The sequence below is a fragment of the Lynx rufus genome, unplaced genomic scaffold (genome assembly GCF_022079265.1).
Source record: "Lynx rufus isolate CCGP_SWC_20201006 ecotype Redwood Valley unplaced genomic scaffold, mLynRuf1.p SCAF_2, whole genome shotgun sequence".
Taxonomy (NCBI): domain Eukaryota; kingdom Metazoa; phylum Chordata; class Mammalia; order Carnivora; family Felidae; genus Lynx; species Lynx rufus.
The window spans coordinates 19,394,336-19,420,959 of record NW_025814834.1 but is presented as its reverse complement, the minus strand read 5'-3'; the positions used below and the strand labels follow the sequence as shown (position 1 = coordinate 19,420,959).

Below are 26,624 nucleotides of genomic sequence, written 5' to 3'. Positions count from 1 at the left end.
AAGAGAGAGAACCAACCCAGGAAACAGATTTTTTTTTAAGTTTATTTTTGAGAGACAGTGCATGAGTGGGGGAGGAGCGGAGAGACAGGGATCCACAGACTCTGAAACAGGCTCCAGGCTCCAAGCGGTCAGCACCGAGCTCCAGCACAGAGCCCGATGCGGGGCTCGAGCTCACAAACCGTGGAATCATGATCTGAGCTGTAACCGACTAAGCCACCCAGGCACTCGGGGAACAGATTCTTAATTGTAGAGAACAAACTGATGGTTACCTGAGGGAGGAGCAAGGGGAGATGGGGGAACTAGTGATGGGGGTTAAGGAATGCACATGTCGTGATAAGCACCAGATGATGTATGGAATCACTATATTGTACATCCAAAACTAATACAACACTGTATGTTAACTAATTGGAATTAAAATTTTAAAAATTTTTTTAAAGTTCTTAGCTCAGGAGCACCTGAGTGGTGCAGTCAGTTAAGCGTCCGACTTTTGATCTCGGCTCAGGTCATGATCTCACAGTTCCTGAGTCTGAGCCCTGCATCGGGCTCTGTGCTGAAGGCGTGGAGCCTGCTTGGGATTCTGTCTCTCCTTCTCTCTGCCTCACCTCTGCTTGTGCGCGTGCGCACGCGTGTTCTCTCTCTCTGTCTCTCTCTCTCCCTCTCTCTCTCTCTCAAACTAAATAAACTTTTTAAAAAACATATTTAAAAAAAGCACTTAGCCCAGTAATAGAGCATTGTAAACTCTGATAAATGTTAGCTATTGATTTTTATTCAAATATTTAACTTTGCTCCAACTTTACAGAGGTCAGTCATAATTTGGGCTAAACTTTATGCACAGCAACATTGATAATAAAGTTCAAATGAGTTCCCAGCTATAGTTTTAATATAAAATGAACACAGCCACTATCAACTTGCCTGTCCTAGAAAGGTGGTAACAGTTTTAAAATGTGTTCTGCAACCCAGTCTGTTCTTCATTTAGCCATTCATTTTCTTGTATCAGTTTATAAGTCAGATTAGGCCCTTTTTATCGAGGAAGTCAGAACCCTGTAAACCTGCAGAACACTAATCCTAAATTACGCAGCTTCCTCGGGGCTGACACTCGTAGGACTCTGACGAACAGTGAAAGAACATGCTGCCATTAGAATAAGTCAGTGTGGTATTTTTCTCTTTTCCCACCGTATGCCTGAGTCCTGCCCTGAAAAATACCTACATGCAGCAGATGGAGATTAATCACCTTTCTCTTCATTCGTTTAAAAGGTGATCTACCCCCATTTTAGGCCTCACTCTTCCCCCGACTCTAAAGAAAAAGAGGTGAAAAGATTCACTGTCTACTCCCAAGATCTTAAGGTCTAAAGGAAAGACGGAGAAAATTAATTGACATAACCCAAACGCAATAAGCATTCGAGTCAAGATATACAATAGTTTTATGGGAACACATGGAGGGACTCATAACTCTGTGTAGGGAGGTTTTCAAAACAGGCTAAATTTTGAGCTAACTTTTGAGATATGAGTAGAATTTAACAGCTGGAGATGCAAGGAAGGGCATCCATTGAAAGGGAATAGTATATGCACAAGCTCAGCAATGAGAGTTTAGAGACTTCTTTGAAGGTATCATCCAAGCCTCCCTTATGAAGCTATGTATGTTCTGCCCAGAAGCTGCCTCCATGGCCAAAGCTGGGCCAACAAGAGTTGCTTGCCTGGAAATGGAAGCCTGGGATGTTTCCTGGAATTTTCAATTGATTTAGGGTGATATAAATTCACTTATGGAGTAGCTGTGAGCAGGAAGAAGCAGGGAAAGCTGGTATGCCTAGAAAAAGGAGTGAAACAGACTTGCTAAATGAAGTAGAGGTGAAAAATCAGTAGCCCCCAAAGAAAGAGAGCCCAAGAAAAGAGTTACGTTCCTACTCCTTGTTCTTATCCCTCCTAGAACCACCTCACCCTTGGGTTCCATCAGATGACCCTTCCACTAAATTCCTTTCAGGCTTTGGTCTCTTTAAAGCAAGTTTCTGTTACTTACAAGCAAAGAAATCTAGACCAAAGCAGACAGCATTATGTATTAGGGGAAATTTAAGGAAAACAGTCTGGCCAAAGCAAAGGTCATGACAGATGTGAGGATAAGAGAGATACGACTGGGCAAGTCCAAACCTCAGGAGGCCTTGAGTGCTGTGCCAAAATGTTGGAGCTTTATCCCACAAGAAATAGAAGCTCTGGGAAAGCTGATAAATAATGAAATCAGACTGTTCCATGAGTAGTGTGTGAATGGACCCAGAGATCTAGAGGCTCAGGCAGGAGTCCAGTCAGTAGGCTATGGCAGAAATGATGAAAGTCTGGGCAAAGTAAGGACAATGTGGGTGGAGTTTAAGAGACCTTTAAGGGCAAGACAACAGGACTCGGCCATCAAGGATAGGAGTGAGGAAGTGAAAAAGAGGGAATGGGTCAAAAAGTTTTCTTCCACCCGTAGCTTGGACAAACAGCCTGAAGGAAGCAGGTTTTGGAGCGAAGACGCCAGCTTTCATTTTGGATTTATGGTGAGGGTCCAAGTAGGCATGTCAATGTGCTTTGGAAAATTTAGTTGGGGAAGCCCAGGAAAAATGGCTACCCTAGAAACACATTTTTGAAGATCATTTTCACAGAGGTGGCAGATCATTAAAGCCACAGGGGTAGATCACATCACCCAGGGAAAGATGATAATAGATAAAGAGCAGGAAAGGGGGAACTGGATCTGGAAGAATGTCAGCATTTAAGAGTCTGGGAGAGGAAGCGGAGCCTTCCAAAGAGACTGAAAAGAAGATGAACATGCAGAAGGAAAGCAGGAGACCAGGGAGAATAGATCTTTAAGAAGGAGGAAGTGAGGTATGTGGAGAAGTAATGCCCTCCTCTGCTACTGGTGGTCCCGGAAATCTGCCCGCCATTTCCTTCTTGAGCTCTTTCTTTGCTTACAACCTGTCTGTAGACACCCAGTGAGCAAGCTGTGATTTGTCACCTCAGGGAACCTCTCTGGGACTGCCTCCCACCTGCCCCTTTGAAGCCCCTTGGCCTTTTCGTCAAGCTGGCCCTCATTCCTCTGCCAATTCCAGCCTGGCCACCTAGAAAGAACAGGCCCAGTCTCCCTGAGCATGTTGCTTGCACTGGCAAAATCTCCCAGTGTTTTTCATTTTCTCTCCCAGCCCCATCTCCCTGACAGGTAAGAATCCATGGGCCAGAGTCCATGGTCTTAACCACAACGCCCACTCCCATTGCCCCCAGTTCTGACTCATTACCCTCTGCAGGCCCATGGACTTTACTCTAGTCCCATAGAAATGAGCTCACTTCCTAAAAAGCCCCTGACCTCTTGTTCCTTTCAGGTGTGCTCAGGCTTACATGAACCCCCAGAATGGCCCAGGTCAGGTTCCAACTGAGACTCTGCTCAATGTCCCTCATCTCCCTTCATGGGTTTGAAGCATCCCTTGAGCCATAAGACTCAGACCTTAGCTACAAAGTGGAGCAGAGAAATAGGACCGTAGCTGACAGGGATGTGGGGTGAAGGGATGGTTATTATAAGAAGAGAGCTTAGATGCTAATGGGAATGATTCAGGAGAAGAGAAAAAAATGGTTGTAGGAACATGAAGCAAGACAATTGATCCCCTTTCCAAGCTCTGTCCTTTCATCTCAGAGTGGCCTGATGCCTTTGAAAGTAATGTATACCAACTCTCTCCTATTAGCCCCCAACCCCTGTAACATCATGCAGGAAGCACTGCCATTAAAGTTAGAAGGTTTCAGGATACTTTCCAGCTCTTCAACTGACTCGCCCTTCCAAGGCTCTGCTATGATAATAATGTCTGCCATTTGTCAAGGCCCTGGTCTATTCCAAGAGTCTGCCATATATTGCCAAGCATCTCGTGCTATCATCCCTTCAAGGATACAGGAGTTCAGACAAGTTAAGTTACTTGCTCAGGATTATAGAAGTCAGGATAGACCGAGACCGAGCCTGACTCAAAGCCCCACATGGCTCTCGCTCTACCATAGTGCTTCTCCACCTACCATGAGCAGTTGAGAGCTCAGACTCTGAAAGCACTTAGTCCTTGATTTAACCTCCAGTTTTGCCACTTCTCTGTTGCTGTGTTACCTTGAGCGAGGTATTTAATCTCCTTGGGCCTTATTTCTCTCATCTGTAAAGTGGGGATAGTAATACTTCCTAACATAAGGTCTCGGCGAGCATTAAACGAAATAATGAATGTAAGAAGTGCTTTTCGCAGTGCCTGGCACAGAGTAGGTTTTCAATTAGCAGACACATCTGTTAGTGACAGGCTAAGCTGACATGTCAGATCGCAGCATGCAAGTCTCTCATGACCTTGAAGGCTCAGAAGGAGAGAGTCTTCTGTGCAAGGGAATGATTCCAACCATTTTTGTTCTAGGCTTAATGACTGAAAGACAAGTATTTCCCTCACCCAGGAGCATTTGCCCTTTTTCCAGATGACCTGCCTAACCCAAAGGAATTAATTGCTGATAGATGAGAAAAGGAGATATTGGAAGGGAAGGAGGGAGAAAGGAGGAAAGAGGGGAGAGCAAGGGAGAGAAGGGAGGCCTCTCTGGAACCCTTCATGTTAGGCCTGGTCAGCATCTGCCTGGAAAGCACAAAGTGGCCTTCTGTGACGTACCTAATCACTAATGATCATGATCTGAGCAAAGATAAAAGTTTCTTCTCAAGTTTACATGGAGCTATACATATGCACAAATATAGATGCATGTGTACTTCTCAGTAGACTCTTAGATTTAGATCACCTCTTAGAACTGGAAGGGAGCTTCCCTAATCAAACTTCTATTCAATGAAGAGGAAACTGAGGTTCAGAAAGTTTAAGTGAATATCAAGGTCACACAGCTGCTAAGTCTTTCTTTTCTCTCTCTTTTATTTAATTAGAAGCATTTTCCCAAATCTTCATAGTCCGCTTGTAGTACAATAGGACCCCCAGCTAGATCTCTTTGTTCTGGCCACCATGATGCGACAGGAAATTTCATAACTCTTCACATATCCTCCATTCACAAGTTTCCTTTGTCCCCTAAGTTTCATTTCTATAGTATGTGCCCTTGTCTTAAGGAACTAACACGAAGTTAGGTGCATAGTAGGCATTTGATACATAATCCAATAACTGGTTATTTGATCCTAACTTACGAACGTATGTTTTCTAGAACACCTCAATCAATGTGCACAGGGCATAGTACATGCTAAGTATCATCAGGATTCCAGCTAAGAGGAGTGCACAGTACACTGTCAAAGTGGGGAGCCCTGCACTGCGTCCTTAATCTCCCTCCACCCTCAACACTTTCAAAGTTGGAGCAAAGCCAACCCTTTCAGGAAGATAGCCTTGTTTACAACATGGGAACCAAAAGAGGTACGGATGTGGCCTCACATTTCTGTTGGGCAATACAATGTCGGAAATGACTGGATTTCTTCACAAGCACCTTCCTACTTACCTTTATATCTTACTTCTCCCACACCCCCAATCTGAACCTGGCTGAAAGAAGAGGGTGATAATTCTGGGATAACCCAGTGCCATGTACCTTCAACACACACATACACATCACACTGTGAGTTAACTAGAAATCTGGCCAATGTGTCTTCCAGGTTGACATTTAAAATGTATTGGAAGAAGGTTTTAACAATGCTTATCTTCATTGAAAAGAAGAAGCAGAGTACAGGAAGGGAAACTTTGTTTTTATTTCATGAGATATTTCAATTTTTACTGATATCCCATCATCATGATGTTGGGCTGAGGAGGCATGGGAAACAACAACAACCACACACACACACACACACACAATCTACAGAGAAGTGTTAGATAACATGTATTTTTAAGTTTTTAAGTAAATATCTGAGATCAAAAGCAAAAGGAGAGAAAGAGAGAGAGAAGAGGAACATAAAGAGGTTTGGACTTATTAGGAAGGACCTAAAACCACAGGAACCCAGAAGGATGCTAGAACTGGTCATGTATCTTAATGATGGGAATAGTGACAACAGAAGGTCTACAGTAGGTTTACAGACCCCGCAGCAGGGAACTGGAACTGGTTTCCCAGAAAAAGGCTAAGAACCAGGAAAGAGTTGGCCCACGCTTGTCTGGAGATAGAAAAATATCAGTTAGCTCTGAGACGTGTCCTGTAAGTGAACTACCTTCCCTAGGCCATAGGGAAAAGAGAGCCACCTGGGGGACAGTCCCAAATCCCAACCCTGAGTGACAAATGGGGAGGACACAAATCTGCCCTTTGAAATGGTGTGGAAACCCAGGACGAAGAAAAACAACAACAACAACAAATGCTCTGAACCATGTGACCCAGTAGAGCTCCAGTAAAGATAGCCATGACACTTCCTCTGGGTAGACTTCTTCATAATCCAAAACATATGCAAGATGCCCATGAAACAAAATGCTCTTCAACATATGAGCTCACAATCAATATTCCATAGAATTAATACCTCTACCATCAACACTCAGCCAACATAACAATTGGGAGAATTTATACCTGAGGGACTGAAGATAACAGAGCATCTGAATGTGCCTTTATAATAAGCATATTTTGGGGGGCGCTTGGGTGGGTCGGTCGGCAAAGCGTCCGACTTCAGTTCAGGTCACGATCTCACAGTTCGTAGGTTCAAGCTCCATGTCAAGCTGTGTGTTGACAGCTCGGAGCCCGGAGCCTGCTTCTGATTCTGTGTCTCCCTCTCTCTCTGCCCCTCCCCCACTCACGCTCTGTCTCTCTCAAAAATAAACATTTAAAAAATTTTTAATAAAATAAAATAAAAACAATAAGTATATTTTTTTAATTTTTTTTAACATTTATTTATTTTTGAGACAGAGAGAGACAGAGCATGAACGGGGGAGGGTCAGAGAGAGAGGGAGACCCAGAATCGGAAGCAGGCTCCAGGCTCTGAGCCATCAGCACAGAGCCTGACGCGGGGCTTGAAACTCACGAACCGCGAGATCGTGACCTGAGCTGAAGTCGGACACTTAACCGACTGAGCCACCCAGGCACCCCAATAAGTATATTTTTTAAATCCAGGAGAGTTTTATCTAAAAAAGTGCAAGATTGAAGGAATGTTTTTATCTCTTCTCGCTCTCAAAAATCCACTAAATTTCACTCATATGTGGATCTTGAGAAACTTAACAGAAGACCATGAGGGAGGGGAAGGGGGAAAAAAAAGTTACAGAGAGAGAGAGAGAGCCAAACCATAAGAGACTCTTAAATATTGATATGGGGGCGGGGAGAAGGGAAAGTGGGTGATGGCCATTAAGGAGGGCACCTGTTGGGATGAGCACTGGGTGTTGAATGGAAACCAATTTGACAATAAATTATATTTTTAAAAATCCACTAAAAATGACACTAAAGGTATAATCCCACAAGGTAAAGAACAAAGAAAATGTGAAAGAATATATGAGATATTTTTTAATAGAAATCAAAAAGTAGATGTTATTGGACCAGAAGAAAAGACACAAAGACAATGAAGGGAGCTAAAGAAATCTTCACAAAAACCATAGTAACCTCAGAAAGATAAGAGGAAATATTGCATTAGTGAGGCAAGAAAGAGGTGCTCTAAAAGGGAACCTCAAGGAACAGGAAAAAAGCCTATTAGAAATTTAAAATATGATCAGAAATTTTAAATGCCAATTAACAGGCTGGAAGATAAAGTTAAGGGTAACTTCATGAGATGTGGAAAGATGAAGACATTGAAAAACAAAGAGTGATTTAAAAATATATATTAGAGGGGCACCTGGGTGGCGCAGTCGGTTAAGCATCCGACTTCAGCCAGGTCACGATCTCACGGTCCGTGGGTTCGAGCCCCGCGTCGGGCTCTGGGCTGATGGCCCAGAGCCTGGAGCCTGTTTCCGATTCTGTGTCTCCCTCTCTCTCTGCCCCTCCCCCATTCATGCTCTGTCTCGCTCTGTCCCAAAAATAAATAAAAAACGTTGAAAAAAAATTTTTTTTAAATAAAAATAAAAATATATATTAGAGAATCAACCTTGGGGAATTCAACACACAAGTAAAAGGAATCCCAGAAAGAAGAGAATAGAGAAAATGAAGGGTAGAAAAGTACCAAATAAATACTACAAGAAAATTTCACAGAATCTAAGTTTCTAGATTAAACGGATTCACCAGCAAAATGAATGAGAAAAGAGCTCCCGCCAAGACACATCATTGTGCATTCTATAACTAAGATTGGGGTGCCTGGGTGGCTCAGTCAGTTGAGCTTGACTCTTGATTTAGCTCAGGTCATGATCCCAGAGTTGTGAGATTGAGCCCCACATTGGGCTCCACATTGGGCATGAAGCCTGCTTGAGATTCCCTCTCTCTCTCTCTTTCTCTCTCTCTCTCTCCCCCCTCTACGTCTCTCCCTTCATCATGCTCTCTCTCTCTCTCTCTCTCTCTCTCTAAAATAAAAATTAAAAATAAATTTAAAATAACACTAAGAAGATAAAGAGAATATTCTAAAACTTTCTAAGAGAAAAGTCAGTCTCATACAACAGGTCAAGAATCAGAATAGCACGAGCAGTGTCAACAGCAACCCTAGAAGCTAGATGAAACTAAGAGCCTGAAAAATTCTAAAGGAAAATGAATTGCAACCTAGAATTCAATACTCAGCCCAAATACCAGTCAAGTGCAGGAGCTGAATAAAAGCTTTTTTGGAAATTCAAGATCTTCAAAAAGTTATTTCCCTTATATCCTTCCTTATCAAGACCCACTAATCTAGCAAAATAAAGGATAAACCAAAATAATGACGATAGATGACATTTATATAGTACCTATTGTATGCTAGGCATTCTTCTAAATGCTATATTGGTGTCTGTGTGCTCATTTAATTTAATCCTCATAGATTTTAGCTGAGCATTGTTATTATACACATTTTACAAGGTAGTAGAAGAAAGCTGAGAAATCTGCCCTTGGTCACAAAGCAGTAGTTATAGTAAGCATTAAAGCACCAGAGCCATGCGCTCAAAGAAAGAGGAAGATTTAACACCCATTCATGAAAGGAACTTCCTCAACCTGATAAAGATCCTCTGTGAAAAATCGTCACTTAACATCACATTTAATAGAGAAAGGTTGAATGCTTTACCCCTAAGACTGGGAACAGGGCAAGAATGTCCACTCTCACAACTTCTCTTCGGCATCATATTGGAGGTCCTAGACAATGAATTAAGGCAAGAAAAATGAATAAAAGACATTTTATTTTATTTGTTTATTTAAAAAATTTTTAACACTTTATTTACTTTTGAGAGTGAGAGCAGGAGAGGGGGAGGGACAGAGAGAGAGAAGAACAGAAGATCTGAAGTGGTTTCTGCACTGACAGAAGCAAGCCCGATGAGGGGCTCGAACTCACAAACCATGAGATCATGGCCTGAGCTGATGTTGGTTGCTCAACCAACTGAGCCACCCAGGTGCCCCACTAAAAGAAATTTTTAAAACAAAGAAATAGGGGCGCCTGGATGGCTCGGTTGGTTAAGCGTGCGACTTCGGCTCAGGTCATGATCTCGCAGTCCGTGAGTTCGAGCCCCGCATCGGGCTCTGTGCTGACAGCTCAGAGCCTGGAGCCTGTTTCAGATTCTGTGCCTCCCTCTCTCTCTGCCCCTCCCCTGTTCATGCTCTGTCTCTCTCCGTCTCAAAAATAAATAAACGTTAAAAAAAATTTAAAAATAAATAAATAAATAAATAATAAAACGAAGAAATAAAACTGTCTTTATTCTCAGATGACATGATTATGTGCCTATAAAATCCAAAAGAATCTTTAAAAAAATAAAGCCACTAAAACTAATAAGAGAATTTACTGAAGTCCCAGGATACAAGGTCAAGTTACATAATGCAGTTATATTTCTATATACCGGTAAGAAAAAGAAACTGGAAAAAAATTTGAATACCATTTACAAAAGCATCAAAATAACCACAAAATACCTAGGGACAAATTTAACAAAATAGGTACAAGATCTATGTACTGAAAACTACAGAACATTGCATAGATAAATTAGGAAATACATAAAAAAAAAAAAACTGGTTGGGGCACCTGGGTGGATCAGTTAAGCATCTGACTCTTGATTTCAGCTCAGGTCACGATCCCAGGGTCACGGGATCAAGCCCTGATTCCAGCTCCATACTAAGAGCAGAGCCTGCTTGGGATTCTCTCTCCCTCTCTCTCTGCCCCTCCCTGCTCACACTCTCTCTGTCTCTCTCAAATAAAGAAACAAACAAATATTTTTTAAAAAAAGAAAAGAAACCGGTGCACCTGAGTGGCTCAGTCAGTTAAGCGTCTGACTTCTGCTTAGGTCATGATCTCACCACTTGTGAGTTCAAACCCCACATTGGGCTCTGTGCTGACAGCTCTGTGCTTTGGATTCTGTGTCTCCATATCTTTCTGCCCCTCCCCTGCTCACACACACACACACACACACACACATACACACTCTCTCTCTGAAAAATAAATAAACATTAAAAAAAATTTTTTTTAAAGAAAAGACATAAAAAACTGGAGAAAGATACCATGCTATGGATTGGAAAACTCAATATTGTTAAGATATCAACTTTCTCCAAATTGATCTGCAGATTCAAAATAATCCATATCAAAATCCCAGTAGGATAATTTTGTAGAAATTGGCTATCAGACTCTAAAATCTATCTGGAAATGTAGTTAAAACCATTTAGGGGGAAAAAAAAAAAAAAGGCAGGCCTGGAGAGTTAACCTGTCCAGATCGAAAACAGGACTATGAAGGGCCCCGTGAATGAAGTCTCCAAGAAAGAAAAATATATATATATAGATTATCTGATCAATATTGATGTGTTGAGGGAGATATTTGAGAATGATGTAATAAAAAGTAATGGAAAATCCTCTTGTTAATCCCAGAGAAAATAGAACTTGTACAAAGAAAGAAAATGTAAACATTGTACCCAACTATGGATAATTTTTTACATAGTCATTATAGCAAAAACATTGAATGTTGGTTTAACCAGAAAGTGTGATTATCTTTCCTGGGAGAATGGGAGAGACAGTATTTATGTTTGCTTGGACAGTGGTAAATGCTGGAGAGAGTTCGAAAAAGCGTTAAATCCTCAGAAGCCAAAGGAGAAGGTCAATAAATGCTATCCAAAACTGGGGTGGGGGGAGGGGAGGGTGCAGGGGACAGGAATTAAGAACCAGCTGAATAAGCATGATATTCAGATACATGTATATCACTATTGGGGTGCCTGAGTGGCTCATTCGGTTAAGTGACCAACTCTTGACTTTGGCTCAGGTCATGATCTCACGGTTTGTGAGTTCGAGCCCCAAGTTGGGCTCTGTGCTGACAGAGCAAAGCCTGCTTGGGATCCTCTCTCTCCCTCTCTCTCCCTCTCTCTCTGCCCCTCTCTGCCTCAAAATAAATAAATAAAAATTTAAAAAAAAGAAATATGTACAGCACCATTAAATGAAACAGCTATGAGAGTTGAAAGTTGTTGCCTTTCCCTGTAAGGAGTAGTGTAGGAGGGTTGCTGTTAATGTTCATTATAAGCTTTATAAAGCTATTTCACTTTTTTGAAACAATGTACATGAAATACTTTTATTTCTTAAAAAAACTAATTTTAGAAAGTCTGAAACATGTTCTGTTTATTTTATATATTTCTAATTCTTTAATTCATGTTTACCCTCAAGATTGGAAGAAGGATCTTGAGTTTAAACGCAGAATACCAGGATGGATACAAACAACAGTGTTAAGAACATAGGTGTTAGCCACTTAGGATTTTCTAGAAGGGACAAACCCGCAGATCTTTGGCCTCTCCAACCTCTGCAGCAAAAGGCTGTAGTCCATCATGATTTCTTGGTTAGTGGTCACCTCAGAAAAGACACATCTCAGGGGGCACCTGAGTAGCTCAGTTGGTTGAGCGTGCGACTTCAGCTCAGGTCATGATCTCACAGCTTTGGGTTTCAAGCCCTGAGTCGGGCTCTGTGCTGACAGCTCAGAATCTGGAGCCTGTTCGGATTCTCTGCCCCTCCCCCGCTCATGCTTTCTCTCTCTCTCTCTCTCTCTCTCTCTCTCTCTCTCTCTCTCTCAAAAATAAATAAACTTAAAAAAAATTTTTTTAATTAAAAAAAAAAAAAAAGAAAAGACACATCTCAGCAAAGACTCTTAGACCAAAGAGGAGGCAGCCCTTTTATTTTGACTGCATCTACGAGAATTTTCAGCCTCTGCAAGACGCTAGTTGGAATGCAAGTTGCACAGAAAGGGGTCATCTTAAACCCCTTTCGAATAAAACCCAGACTATCAATGTTTTTGCTGGAACTAGTAAGAACGGGCCACTGAACTGAGGGCAAGGGATGGTGATGGGGCCATGGTTGGTCAGAAGTGTAACTAGGGTAGGGAAAAATAGTGTATTTCAACATAATTACATGGAGGCTGGAAAATTTTAACCAAGCCTACAAAACAAATTCTCTTTATTTTTTTTAAACTTGATATTCTTTATTTATTTAAGTTCATTCATTCATTCATTCATTCATTCATTTTTAGTAATCTCTACACCCAATGTGGGACTTGAACTCATGACCCTGAGATCAAGAGTCACATGCTCTTCCCACTGAGCCAGCCAGGTGCCCCCAAGACAAATTTTCAAAACTTAAAATTAGCAAGCATCGAGCAGAACATACATTCACATCCCAATCCCTGTCCCCCACTCTATCCTGATGTTCCCCTCAACCCTAACCTAGCCCCATCCCTGGCTCTCTACCATCTCTGACACCCCAGTCCCCTCCTAAGATGCGCCCCGTCTCTGATCCCAGCCTCACCCTGGACACTAAGCCCTTTCTGAGGCGAACCATCTCCCTGACCTTGACCAGGTATCTAATCCTTATCCTACCTAGTGGTTTAAACACTCGTTTTTGATATTTCAGTATACTGTGTTATTTTAGTACCCACATCTGATATTGCTACAGATCTGAAATGCAAATTATTTATGTCTTGAGCTATAACCCAGAGAATTACACTGCACTGAAAATCTAATTGAACAATGTTGCCCTTGTTTGGAAGGAGTTCTGACTACAGTTGCCCCTTAGACGACACAGGGTTAGGGACACTGACCCCACCCCCACACCTTGCACTCAAAAATCTATATGCAACTTTTGACTCCCCAAAATCTTAACTGCTAACAGCGTACTGTTGACTGGAAGCCTTACCAGTAACATAAATAGTAGATTAACACATATTTTGTATGTTATATGTATTACATATTGTATTCTTACAATAAAATAAGCTAGAGAAAATGTTATTAAGAAAATCATGGAGGGGGTGCCTGGGTGGCTCAGTCGGTTAAGCGTCCGACTCTTGATTTCAGCTCAGGTCATGATCTCACGGTTTGTGAGATTGAGCCCCACATCGAGCTCTGCATTGACAGTGTGGAGCCTACTTGGGATTCTCTCTCTCCTTCTCTGTCTGGCCCTCCCCCACTTGCCTTCACTCTTTCTCTCTCTCTCTCTCAAAATAAATAAATAAACATTAAAAAACAAAATCATGAAGGGGTGCCTGGCTTGCTCAGTCAGTAGAGCATGGGACTCATAGTCTTAGGATCATGAGTGTGAGCCTCATGTGGATTGTATTTAAAAATTTTTAAAAATCAGGAGGAAAATACATTTATAGTATTGTATTTATTTTTTAAAATCCTCATATAAGTGGACGCATACAATTCAAACCAGTGTTGTTGGAGAGTCCACTGTATATCCCTTCCTATTTAAGACACTTCCAAATTATTTTATTGCTGTTTGATTCCCATTTCCCAGGTTGCTAGCGAGGCCAGGCATGTTTTCAGATATGTATTAGTCATTTGTATTTTCTCAGGCCCAATATGGATCCATATTTACTTACTAAAGCCCTGATGGAGCTGTCTTTGGAATAGCAGAGAATGAAGGAAGATAAGAATTTAATCAGGCAGGAGGAGAAGGCAGAAGGGCATTAGGGGAAGGAGGGAGGGAGGGAGGGAGGGAGAGGAAAGGGAGGTTCCCATGCCCAGTATCCAGCCTTCCTCCCTGGGTTTCTGCATTCGTCTGGCTTCTCTCTGCACCAAATCTATCCCCTAGGGCTTGAGCCCTAACTCCTTTCTCATCAACCGCCTTGGAGAACCCCAGCTGGATAGGCCAAGTCACCTCCATCCTGGCCCCCAGAAAAGCATTGTAGACAATGATCCCCAGAAAAATGGTCACTCTCCCAAGGATGTCTTTTTGCTCCAACCACTAATTGGACTACACTAGTAGCCCCTGAGCATTCACCCCAGTTCTGACTTCTCTCCCTGAGACTCACCACACCCCCCCACACTCATCCCATTCCTACACCTCATTCTGTACCTGCTCCCAAGCCCATCTGAACCTCCCTCAATCTCATCCCCAATTTCTCCCTGTTCTGGATTTCCCCCATCCTTAATTTTCATCCTTCTCTGATCTTCTGCCTTGTTCCAAGCTGCCACCCCATTCCTGGCTCCCCACCACATCACCTCCAACTCCAACCTCATCCCTGATTCCAATCTCAACCTTGATCTAAACCCCATCTCTGAACATCTCTCCATCCCCAACCTCAAACCAAATGAAGCTTTTCCTTTATGTTTTCTTCCAAGAGTTGTATAGTTTCAGCTTTTGTTATTAGGTCTTTGATTCATTTTGAATTAACTTCTGTATGAGGTGTCAGGAAAGAGATCAAGTTCATTCTTGTGCATGTAGATATCTAGTTTTCCCAGCACCATTTGTTGAAAGACTATCCTTTCCCCATTGAAGAGTCTTGGTGCCCTGATCGAAAACCATTTGACCATTTATGCTTACTTAGGTTTCTTTCTGGACTCTTTATTCTAGGTCCTCTTTATCCATTGCCTTCATCTGCCTAAGTATGTTGGGCACACTTTTTGACTCTTTGTCACGTCATATCCTACAACCATATTTAAAGGCAAGAACCAAGGATGTGTGTGTGTGTCTCTTTATTCTTTTTTTTAAATTGTTTTCATTTTATTTTAGAAGGAGAGCGTGTGTGAGTGGGGGAGAAGGGCAGAGACAGAGAAAGAGAGAATCTTAAGCAAGCTCCACACTCAGTGCAGAGCCCAACATGAGGCTTGATCCCATGACCTTGGGATCATTTCTTAACCGAATGATCCATGACATGAGCCAGGCATACCCTGGGATCATTACTTGAGGCCAAATCAAAAGTCAAATGCTTAACTGAGGTGGCCAAGTGCCCCTCTCTTTCTTTGTTCAATCAGGAGTACTTCCCAGGAGTCCTCCGGTCCCAGCAGACTTCCTCTTAAGCAATGGTGCACTGAAGCCAGTTTGTACCTGCTTGTGAAAGCAGATCATTACATTTCCTAGATTTTTGTGAGCTGGTTGCTAAACACCACCACCCCTGACATCACCACAGTGGGAGCATTTACACCAGGCAACTTGGCAAATGCTACAAATCAGGCCTTTTTTTTTCCCCAGGACAGTGGTTGACCAGCACACTATTGCCCTTAAATCTTATTAGTCAGAAGTGAATGATAAGGCCACTCCTAGCAAAAAGGAGTCTTAGAAAGGAGTACCTGTCCTTTTTGGCCTCTCTCAAGGGAACTGGACTTTGCTGACAGGCAAGAAAGAGAGAGTTGGGGCAGCAACCAGTGCTGTTTGCCACTAATGGCTCCCAATGGTGGGAACTTTCTGTAGTCACTTAAAAGAATGTCTGTTAAATGTCTTTAAGTGTCTCAGGGGACAGGGTGCTATGGGCTCAGTGGTAGGATGGACTGAGCTCTAGCAGCTGACATAGCAACTACAGTAAGGGGAGGGGCAGCAGGGCAGGCTTTCTCAACCACACAAGGAGGGCCTGATAAGGACGTGACCCCAGTAACTTCCTGTAACCACAACGGGGGCTGCCTTGACATAGAGACTGTGGACAGCCAGTGGGCGTGAGGCTTAGAATGGGGTGCTGATGGCAAGGGAGGAGCCCCGAGGAGCCCCGAGGGGCTGCAACAGGGGCAGGGGCCTAGAAGGTAGTAGAAGTGTTCCCTGAAGAAGAGCCAACAAAGGAAGGCCTGCTGTCCTTGGACAAGTGCTCCTTGCTAATGAGGCCACGGACGGCCATGATCTTGATGAGTCCATGACGAAACTTCTGGCCAATGAAGGCGTAGATGATGGGATTGAGGCAGCTGTGGAAGAAGCCCAGAATCTCGGTGGCATCCAGGGCCCGGCCAATGTCACTGCGGCGCTCACAGGTCTCTTTGATCGCCCGGAGCCTCATGAGGGTGTCGGCGATCAAGACCAGGTTGTAGGGCAGCCAGCAGAGCAGGAAGATGAGCACGACAGCAAAGATGACCCTCATGGCCCGGTGTTTCTGCCCCATGTGGGCCTCAAACAGCGTGCGCAGGGTGAGTCCATAGCAAAACAGCATGACCATCAAGGGCAGGAGGAAGCCAAAAATCTGGGGCAGGACCCGCAACACCATCCGCCATTTTGCAGTATTGGCACCCATGTCCTCATAACAGACTGGGCTGGAATAGGGGGGCTCAATGGCCTCACGGAATATGAAGATGGGCAGGGCCAAGAGCAAGGACAGGAACCAGATGCCTAAGCATATGAACTTGACCCAGTGCCGCTTCCGAGTCAGCATGCGTGTGGCATGGACAATGGCCAGGTAGCGGTCCACACTGATGCAGGCCAGTAGTAAAATACCACTGTAGAAATTGACTTCCTTCAGAAAAGAGACCACCTTGCACAGGAATGTGCCAAAGATCCAGCCCTTTGCCTTGGAGGCAGCCCAGATAGGTAAGGTCAGGGCGAAGAGCAAGTCAGCTATGGCCAGGTTCAGCAGATAGACATCAGTGACAGATCGGCTGACCTGACTGTATAAGACAACCAGTATCACCAGGGAGTTTCCCAGCAGGCTCAGCATGAAGACCAGGGCATAGATGACCAGTACGGCATATTTGTTGAGTGTTTCAATCTCTATCCTACAGGGACTATATTCTTCTGTGGGTGGTGTGCCAGTGAAATTTGCAAACTCGTCCATCAACTCCCACCAATCAGTGTCATTCCCAATATTTTCCATGAAGACAATCATGGAATCTTTCTAGTTGAAAGATAGAAAGAAAGAAATGTGATTTAGTAACTCAAATTAAAATCACTCATCAAGGATGTGAGAACAGTTACTCAAATATCTTTTGCTTTTCTGTTGGTTTGGCAACAGGAGATCCCTTCCTTTGCCCCTATTTTGGACTTCTGTAGAGGTCAGTTCCACAGCATCAGCATTTGAGAGAAGTCCCCATCTTGTTCCCTCATATCACTCCCTAAATATCCGCAGAACCATCAGCAGTTTTCAATTATCTTCCTAAATTGGGAAACATTTTGCTGAAGCAAAATCATACCAGAAGACCAATGTGTAAAACCCATCAAAGGTCATCTGCTGCGGGGCGCCTGGGTGGCTCAGTCGGTTAAGCATCTGACTTCGGCTCAGGTCATGATCTCACGGTTTGTGAATTCGAGCCCCACGTCAGGCTCTGTGCTGACAGCTCAGAGCCTGGAACCAGCTTTGGATTCTGTCTCTGTCTCTCTCTCTCTCTTTCTGTCCCTCCCTTGCTCATCCTCTGTCTGTCTGTCTCTCTCCCTCAAGAATAAATAATCATTTTTAAACATTTTATTTTTAAAGTCAGCTGCTGGGAAGGAGGGGGGGGCTCCATCTCTACCCAGACACCTGCTAAGATGGTTCCCCCAAAACCATCCCAAGCTCTCCAGAAAACAGTCTGAAAACCTTTGGAAAATTACCAAGAAATAAGAATACCTGCTATCCAGTCTTCATTCCATCCTGATTTATCATTAATAAGCTGTGTGACCTTGAGTGGGTGATTTTACCTTTATAGATTTCAGTTTTGTCATCTGCAAACTTGAAGCGGGCAGCGTATTTAACCCCTGAGCTGCTTCCAAGCCTGAGGTTCTAGAAATTCATTCAGATCCACACACTTTAGGAGGTTCTCCCCTTGCCAATACTTCTTTTTTTTTTTTACAGAAGACAACATTTTAGGGCAAAGCAAGCCTCTTCCCCCCAAAAAGGGGGAGGTGTGAAAGGAGGAGGTGACAAGACCGTGGCCCCCTTGTTACCACCTACAACCACGTATGAGGTCAGAACTGAATACACAGTCACAAGGGAACAGGCAAGAAGCCAAGTGAGCAGAAATCTTCAGGTCCCACAGAAATGGATGCATTTTGTAAAACACAATCAAACTAAATCTCCCTCCCCAAAGAAAGTCCTGGCAGTAGAGGTTGCTTCCTACCTGAGGCACTGGCAAGGTGTGTCCAACTGTAAGAGCCTGGAACTCACAGATCAGAGTGACTTAACAGTTAGAGGAAACTTGATGAATAAAGGGAAATAGACAAGCCTCTTCCTAGCACACCTCCTCTCTGAGCCCTGCCCACAACCGTATTTGGAGAACAGATGAAGTCAAGGGACCACAGGGCGTTAGAGACTTCCAGGATCTGTATGTCCACGCAGGGGTACCAGACATGAAGATAGAGTCAAGGGTCCACTATCTGAATTCTCCGCATGGATGACTATTTTTATTTTCTTCCTTTTCTGGCATTTGTTTCCATTTGTTGATCCCTTAAATTCCCTAGCAGATCACCTTTGAAAGCTTCCAACTTGCTTGGGTATGAATAAAGGGGAGAGGACTTTGCTTCTGACAGAGACTTCAGGACCCCACTGTAGGTGAGCCTTGTAGGAGCCCCCCACTTAGGAGGGCCTGGCGGGGGTGGGGGGCAATCACTATCCACAATTGGATGATTGGAATGGCCTGAGGCGGGGGGCGGGGCAGGGGCGGGGTTGGGGGGGAGTGGGGGGGCACTCCTGCAGTCTGGCTGGACCACAGGGAGACCACTGGACCTGGGGCAATCCCTGAACAGAGGGGTTGGAGTTAACGTCATCTTGCTTCTCTCCCAGAATGAAGGGTGACTTCTTGCAACCTGCCTCAGCTGCTCCCAGCAGCTAATGTCTGTCCCCTGGCTTCATTCTTCTGGTACTGTAACCACTTCTCTGATACAACATGAACCCTACCGTATTGTAATGATAGGTTTACAAGTCAGCCTTCCCCCAGGAGACCGTGAGCTCCTAGAGAATAAAGACCCTCTCTGATCCACCTTCTGATCCTCTACCAGGGAACAAAGCAGGTGCTCAATTGATGGTTGTAGAAAAAATGAGACATACCTCCTGTGATTCATGGATCGGATCACCACCATGATTCAGAGCGTCTATTGCTTTCGGCCACACAGTCATATATAAGGTGTGCCTGAAAGCTTCACTTCCACACAGCCAGGCTGGTCTGTCTGGGATTGTGCTCTCCCAATCATCCTCTATGGTTCACAGCACCAACCTGTTCAAGCATAAAATCTACCCCCTACCATAAGTGCCAATTAATCATGCCCCCAGTGCCTACAATTCTGCCACTGGCACTCCTCCTGGGTGCTCTTATCATTCACGAACAGTAGCAGGAAGTATAAGGAGATAATTGTCCTGGGGCCACCCATGCTTTCACTCATGTCTTACTATCCTGATCTGATACCTCGATCAGAAAGCACTGGAAGATGGGGTAGTCCCTGAAGGGAATAGACATTCCACTGTTAATCATCTAGGGGAAAAGTAATCCTGGGGCAGTAAACAGTGACTGGTAACACACAAGAGAACAGACTGTCTGGGGCCTGTCTGCAGACCGCCCACGCATCCTCAAGTGCAAGCTGAGGCCACGGGGGGAAGAGAGTGTTTGCCACAAGGGGGCGGCAGTTGCGGGATGGGGAAGTCCTTGCAAGGGACCAGTGAGAAAGACCAGGGCAGGAGCAGCCCCAGTGAATACCTATTGTATTTATACTCTTTGTCTAAAACTCCCTTCTGCTTTTCTTACACCCTCAGTCCAGTCAGTACAGCATTCCCATCTAAACCAATGAGTGACTGAAGTATGGAGGGGAAGGGGCTGGTCCATCCTCAAGCCCAAGGAGCAAAAGACAAGCAGTCCTCTGGATGAGTGTAGGGGTAGCAACACTGGTAGCTTAGGTCTCCAGGGGGAAGCTGATCCGGAGGACAAGAGTTAAACGTCTAGATGGCCAACAGACACATTAGAAGATGCTCCACATCACTCCTCACCAGGGAAATACACATCAAAACCACACTGAGATACCACCTCACACCTGTCAGGATGGCCAAAATGAACAACTCAGACAATGACAGACGTTGGCGAGGGTGCGGAGAAAGAGGATCTCTTTTGCACTGCTGGTGGGAATGCAAACTGGTGCAGCCGCTCTGGAAAACAGTGTGGAGGTTCCTCAAAAATTAAAAATAGAATTAACCTACAACCCAGAAATTGCACTACTAGGAATGTATCCAAAGGATACAGGAGTGCTGATTCATAGGGGCACGTGTACCCCACTGTTTATAGCAGTGCTATCAACCATAGCCAAATTATGGAAAGAGCCCAAATGGCCATTAACTGATGAATAGATAAAGAAGATGTGGCTTATATATACCGTGGAATACTACTTGCCAGTGAGAAAGAATAAATTCTTGCCATTTGCAACAACATGGATGGAACTGGAGGGTATTACGCTAAGTGAAAGAAGTCAGGCAGAGAAAGACAGATATATGTTTTCACTCATATGTGGAATTTAAGAAACTTAACAGAAGACCATGGGGGAAGGGGGAAAAATAGTTTCAAGCAGAGAGGGAGGCAAAACATAAGAGACTCTTAAAATCAGAGAACAAACTGAGGGTTGATGGGGGGGGGGGCGGGCAGGGGAAATGGATGATGGGCAATGAGGAGGGCACCTGTTGGGATGAGCGCTGGGTGTTGTACGTAAGCGATGAATCATGAGAATCTACTCCTGAAGCCAAGAGCACATTGTATACGCTGTATGTTAGCGAACTTGCCAATGAGTTGTATTTTAATTTCCTTTTAATTTTTTTAATTAAAAGAAGTTCCCTTTCGTGGAAGGAAAGAAAGGAAAGAGCATTGCACTGAAGGAGGGGAAAGGCACACATAGATGAGCTTGGAATAAAATGTTATCCACTTGAAAATGTTCCAGCAGTCTGCCCACCCAACATATCTGCTGTACCGCACCTTCCGGCTTAGAACTGCTCCCTCTTCGGTGGATCTATAATGTTCCTAACGGGAAAGCATCTTTCTTTTCTGTGCAGAACATCCAGTGCCACAAAGACTGTTGTGACATGTGTAGCCTGAATGCCAGTCCTCTGGCAAAGTGCGGGGGCCTCTTCTCGCCACTCCGTTCTAAAAATGAAAGCTTCTAGGCGAGAGCCTGTGAACAGCACAATATGGCTGTAAGTATATCTATTCTGTCCCTATGTCAGCTTTGATGTCAGTGTCAGCATCTCTTTACATTCCTGCAGAAGGACCCGCTTGGACCTGGGGACCAGAATAAAGGCAAGGGAGGTGGAGGAGAGGGTTCTCCCCTCTCTCCAGTGATCACCCCCATTGCCACAGTGCCAGGAGCAGGGTACATATGTGACCTAAGATGAACCACGCAGAGCCAAGTTCAGGATGGCTGTTTGGTGACTGTGGAAAAGCAAGGATGTGGTATTGTTACGGCTGAATGCCATTTTACCGTCATGAACGGCAAACCCATCCAAAGACAAAACCTAACACCCAGAGGAAGACAGAACTGAGAGAATCGGAGCCAGCGTCCTGAACAAACCACACCCAGAGGCAATCTTCCCTTGGTACTTTTCCGTTCCGTGAGCCAATAAATTCTCTTTATTGTTCAGACCAGTTCAGGCTGAGTTTTCCGTTGCTTGCAACCAAAACGATGACCAACTGAAAGAGTTCTGGAAAACAAAAGTGATCTGGAATGAAAGGAGAGGGGAGGAATGTCAGCGAATCACTGGGTCCAGGCTGCGACAGTCAGGGTAACAGAGGACTTAACAGAGGTATGACCTGAGCAGGTGCAGACCTCCTAGCCCTGCCTGCCAAACTCTGGCAGAAGCCAAAGAGGAACCTTGAAAAATAAGCACATAAGAACCCGTCTGAGAACACACTCTGGAATGAATTCAAAAATCCTCACGAACGACCCAGAAAGCTCTGCTTTGGAGTCAGGCAGACCATCATTCAAATACTGGCCTTCCTTGGGGCACCCGGGTGGCTCAGTCAGTTAAGCGTCTGACTCTTGATTTCGGCTCAGGTCATGATCTCACAGTTCCTGAGTTTGAGCCCTGTGTCGGGCTCTGTGCTGACAGCTCAGAGCCTGGAGCCTGCTTCCGAGTCTGTGTCTCCCTCTCTCTCTGACCCCCCTCCACTCACATTCTATCTCTCTCTGTCTCTCAAAAATGAAAAAATGTTAACAGTGGTTATCTTTGGGTGGTGGGATTACAGATAGCTGCTTTCTTGTTTATATCTTTTGAAGTTGCCCCCTTTCTACGATGAGCCTTACTTTTGCAATGAAGAAATATGTATTTAGCCATTTTCACTAAAAAATGAATATATAACACTCTAATGGTCATATCCCCCTCTCCTCACCTAGCTGGTCCAGCTAGGTTTGTGAGCAGACGTCCAGGACTCTGAGCCTCCTGTCCATTGAACTCCCAACTCCTCAAGCCCTAGGGGCGCCTGGGTGGCTCAGTCGGTTAAGCATCCAACCTCAGCTCAGGCCACGATCTCATGACTCATGGGTTCGAAACCCACATCGGGCTCTGTGCTGACAGTGCAGAGCCTGCTTGGGATTCTCTCTCTCTCCCTCTCTTTCCACCCCTCCCCCACTTGTTCTTTGTATCTAAAAAACAAACAAAAACTTAAGTGCCAACTCCTCGAGCCCTAAATGCCCTGCATCCTCCTGCCCCTCCCCTTGGGGCTCCCGTGTCACCCGCCCGGGTCCTCCACTGTTGTAGTTTTCAGACTGTATTACTGTATCATTTGTAGGAGCCTGTCCCTCCCACTGGGCTGTGAACCGGCGAGGCTCTGGCACAGAGTAGGGATTCATGAAGCATCCTTTCTTTCCTGGCTCCTCCTTAAAGGCAGGAACTAGAAAGGATTCCGTTTTGCATTCTTGGTGCCCCACAAAGTGTGTGACACATACTAGCAGATGCCAGACAGGAAGTCAGTGTATGACCCGTGCAGCCACAGGAAGCCCCGTGCTCAGAAGAACCCCGAGCTTGGGGCGTGATGCCCTGCAGTCACTGCCTTGAAATTCTTAATAACTTTATCTTGGAATCCGTGCCTTCGTGTGAAGTCCGGCAGGACAGTGGAGCACACGCTGGAGCTTGGGGCTCAGCTCATGTGCACTCCTGCCTCTTACTGCCTCCTTGGGCTCGGCCACCCACTCTCCCAGCCCACAAGCACCCCATGCTTCAGGGAGCACAGCATCAAATAGCAAATAAAAAACACGGAGTCCAGTTCAGAGAAAGATTGCAAAAGAAACAAACAAGCTTTTCTCTTGCTTCTGGAACAAGGAGCCCCACATTTTCCTTTTGACTGGGTCCTGCAGCCAGCCCTGCCACCAAATAAATATTGGTTAAATGGACGCAGTAGTGGAGAGGAGCGAAATGGCAGATGGGAATCTTTATCTTAGCTCGGTCAGTGGCAACTCTGTCCTTCCAGCAGCTCGGGCCGCCATCTGTAGACTCTTCATTGACACCTCTTTATCTCTTACACCTGACATGCAATGCTTGATCTACCAGAAAATTCTGCTGACTCGACCAAAATTGATTCTAACTCCTATTTTTTCACCCCCTCTGCTGTTGGTGCCCTGACCCCTGCCACCTTCCCTTCTCACCTGGATCACCGAAGCGACAACCCAGTCCCCCTTGTGTTGCCCCTGCTCTTCTAGTCTGTTCTCATCACGCCAGCCAGGTCCTTTGACATTCTAAGTCAGACCACAGTCATACTTTCTTACCGCCCTACAATGGCTGCAAAGAATGAATTTCACTGCTTTAATTTTTTTTATTTTTTTAGGTTTATTTTCCAGAGAGACAGACAGTGAGCAGGGGAGGGGCAAAGAGAGAGGGCAACACAGAATCCAAAGCAGGCTCCAGGCTCTGAGCTGTCAGCACAGAGCCCGACGCGGGGCTCCGACTCACAAACCGCAAGATCATGACCTGAGCCGAAGTCAGATGTTTAACCACCGACTGAGCCACCCAAGCGCCCTTCGCTGCTTTGATTTTTGTAAATGCATTTTAAGCAACTTCACAGTGGAGGAACCTGGAGAACACTACCTTACCCAGGTAAGGAAGGCTGGTATCACCAGGGATGCCGTGTGGGCTCCTACATGCCCAATAGGATGTGATGAGAAGGGCATCCTCATCTGTAGTGTTCTCTCCAAAAACCCATAACCCCCATCTAATCAGGAGGAAAATATCAGACAAACCCAGACTGGGGAGGCCTTCTATACCTGGTCAATACTCCTCATGACTATCAAGGTCATGAAAAACAAGGAATGACTGAGTGAAACTGCCATAGGTCACAGGAGATTGGGGAGACATGACAACCAGAGGCAAAGTGACCCCTGGACTGGATCCTGCTGCAGAAAACAGTGATAATGGAAAAACTGGCAAAATCCAAATAAAAGCTAGAGTTCAGTTCATAATTGTGTTTAAAGTCATCACCTATGTGATGTTATTGACTTCATTTGTTTTGTCTTAACACTGATTTTTGTTATTGAAAGATTCATTTCAATCTTATTTATGAAGACAATTCCATTCTTCTATTTTTGAAAATGCTTTCTGCATACAGGTCTAGATGATTTTAATGACTTTTTAAAATTTTCATCCCAGTGTAGTTAACACACAGTGTTGTATTGAGTTTTATTTTTTAAATCAGGACTAGGTGTTGAATCTTGTCAAAGGCCTATGTAGATAGTCCTATGACTTTTTTTTTTCCTTCTTAGATATATTAGCAAGTGAATTATATTAATGGTTTTCATTTAGTTTGCATGGGGGGGGGATATATCTCACTTAATCATGAAAAAAAAAAAGAATTTGAATAAAGCCAGAGTCCTTTAAGGCCTTCCTCCATCATTCCATGCCCTGCCCCCCGCATCCCCATCCCTCCTCATCATCCCTGTGCCTTAGGTGTGCTAGGACCGCCACAGCAAAGTAGCACAGACCGGGTGGCTTAGACAGCAGAAATGTATTGTCTTCCAGTTCTGGAGGCCGGACCTCCAGGATAAGGGCGCCCGCGGGGCTGCTTCCTCCTGAGGGAGGGTCTGCAAGGGAGAATCCGTTGCAGGTCTCTCTCATAGCACCTGCTGGTTTGCTAGCCACCTCTGGCATTCCTTGGCTTGTAGATGCATCGCCTTGATCTCTGCCTTCATCATCACATGGTGCTCTCCTCGTGGGCAGGTGTCTGTGTCCAAATGTCCCCCTTTTTTAAAAAATATATGTATTTATTTGGCGGGGGGCGGGGCTCAAGCAGGGGAGGGGCAGAGAGAGGGAGACCGAGGATCTGAAGCGAGCTCGAACTCACGAGCTGCGAGATCATGACCTGAGCCCAACGGACTGAGCCACCCAGGTGCCCCCAAATTTCCCCTTTTCTTGTAAGGACACCAGTCATGTTGGATTAGGGCGCCCTCTCATGGCCTTGTCTTAACTAATTACATCTGCAACAGCCCTATTTCCAAACAGGGTCCCATTCTGACATACTTCTGGTTAGAACTCCAATACATATGAATTTGGGGAGAGGGGGACATAATTCAGCCCATAGCATCCTCTTTGTATCCTCCTCCTGCCCCCCTTAGAACTCTGCGCCAGCCACGTTAGCCTGGTTGCTCCGTTCCTGCCTTAGTGCATTGCTTCCAATGTCTTTTCTTCTCTGAATGCTCTCCGGCAGACCTCCCTCGGGGGAAACTCCCCCACCTGCTCTGAGACTTTGCTCAAATGCTCGAGGCCCGCCCTGTCCACCTATTCACAATTGCCCCTCCCCTAGCATTTCTGATGTCCCTGGCTATGTTGTATTCTAAACATTTTTCTTCTCTCACAGCACTTACCACTTCCTAACATATTGTATATCTGCTTGTTTATTACATATACTGTTGTTTATTCTCTCTCCTCTCTAAACTGTAAGCTTCAGGAAGGTAGAAATCCTTATCTATCTTGATCACCGTATCCCAAGCGCCTAAGAGACAGCTTAGTGATTAGGATGTGATAAAAAGTGGTTGAAGAAGGGGGCGCCTGGGTGGCTCAGTCGGTTAAGTGTCCAACTTTGGCTCAGGTCACGATCTCACAGTCCATGGGTTCCAGCCCACGTGGGGCTCTGTGCTGACAGCTCAGAGCCCGGAGCCTGCTTCAGATTCTGTGTCTCCCTCGCTCTCTGACCCTCCCCCACTCGCACTCTGTCTCTCTCAAAAATAAATAAACGTTTAAAAAAAACAAAAATGGTTGAAGAAGGAAAAGAAGAAAAAAAAAAAGAGAGATGGGTTTTGTTTCTGGAGACTGGGAGACCCAGAAGTAATTTGCCTCCTGTTTATCTCGCCTCCAGCCTCTGGGATATAGCACTGAAGGGAAAGCCGACTTCACCATGGCTGTAAGAAATGACTTAGCAAAGCCTGAGACCCCTAGCTATACAGACAACAACTGAGATCAAGCAAACGACTGGGCGGGGGGGGGGGGGGGGGGGGGGGGCCGGGGGCGTGGGTGGGGTTCGCCCTGGGTGGCCAGGGGCTGTAGTTGCAA

At 44.9% G+C, this 26,624-nt stretch overlaps 1 protein-coding gene and 2 long non-coding RNA genes across 5 annotated transcripts; 2 read left to right on the top strand and 1 right to left on the bottom strand.

The window, feature by feature from the left end:
• The first annotated feature begins 632 nt into the window (after nt 1-632).
• On the top strand, nt 633-21,735 carry LOC124514498 (uncharacterized). 3 transcript variants are annotated; one of them, XR_006962615.1, is made up of 3 exons: nt 17,575-18,674; nt 18,906-18,981; nt 21,147-21,735. It is a non-coding gene; the product is annotated as an uncharacterized LOC124514498 (long non-coding RNA). The 3 variants fall into 3 exon arrangements; XR_006962617.1 differs by lacking the exons at nt 17,575-18,674; nt 18,906-18,981 and adding an exon at nt 633-5,366; XR_006962616.1 differs by lacking the exon at nt 18,906-18,981.
• Nucleotides 15,317-18,328, bottom strand: LOC124514495 (C-X-C chemokine receptor type 2-like). The gene is made up of 2 exons (XM_047082540.1): nt 18,244-18,328; nt 15,317-17,045 (listed from the first exon to the last, which is right to left on the bottom strand). The coding sequence occupies exon 2, from the start codon at nt 17,034-17,036 to the stop codon at nt 15,963-15,965; it is 1,074 nt and encodes a 357-aa protein (XP_046938496.1). The 5' UTR covers nt 17,037-17,045; nt 18,244-18,328; the 3' UTR covers nt 15,317-15,962.
• A 2,297-nt stretch (nt 21,736-24,032) lies between the features above and the next one.
• On the top strand, nt 24,033-24,538 carry LOC124516182 (uncharacterized). The gene is made up of 2 exons (XR_006962990.1): nt 24,033-24,179; nt 24,415-24,538. It is a non-coding gene; the product is annotated as an uncharacterized LOC124516182 (long non-coding RNA).
• The last annotated feature ends 2,086 nt before the right edge of the window (nt 24,539-26,624 follow it).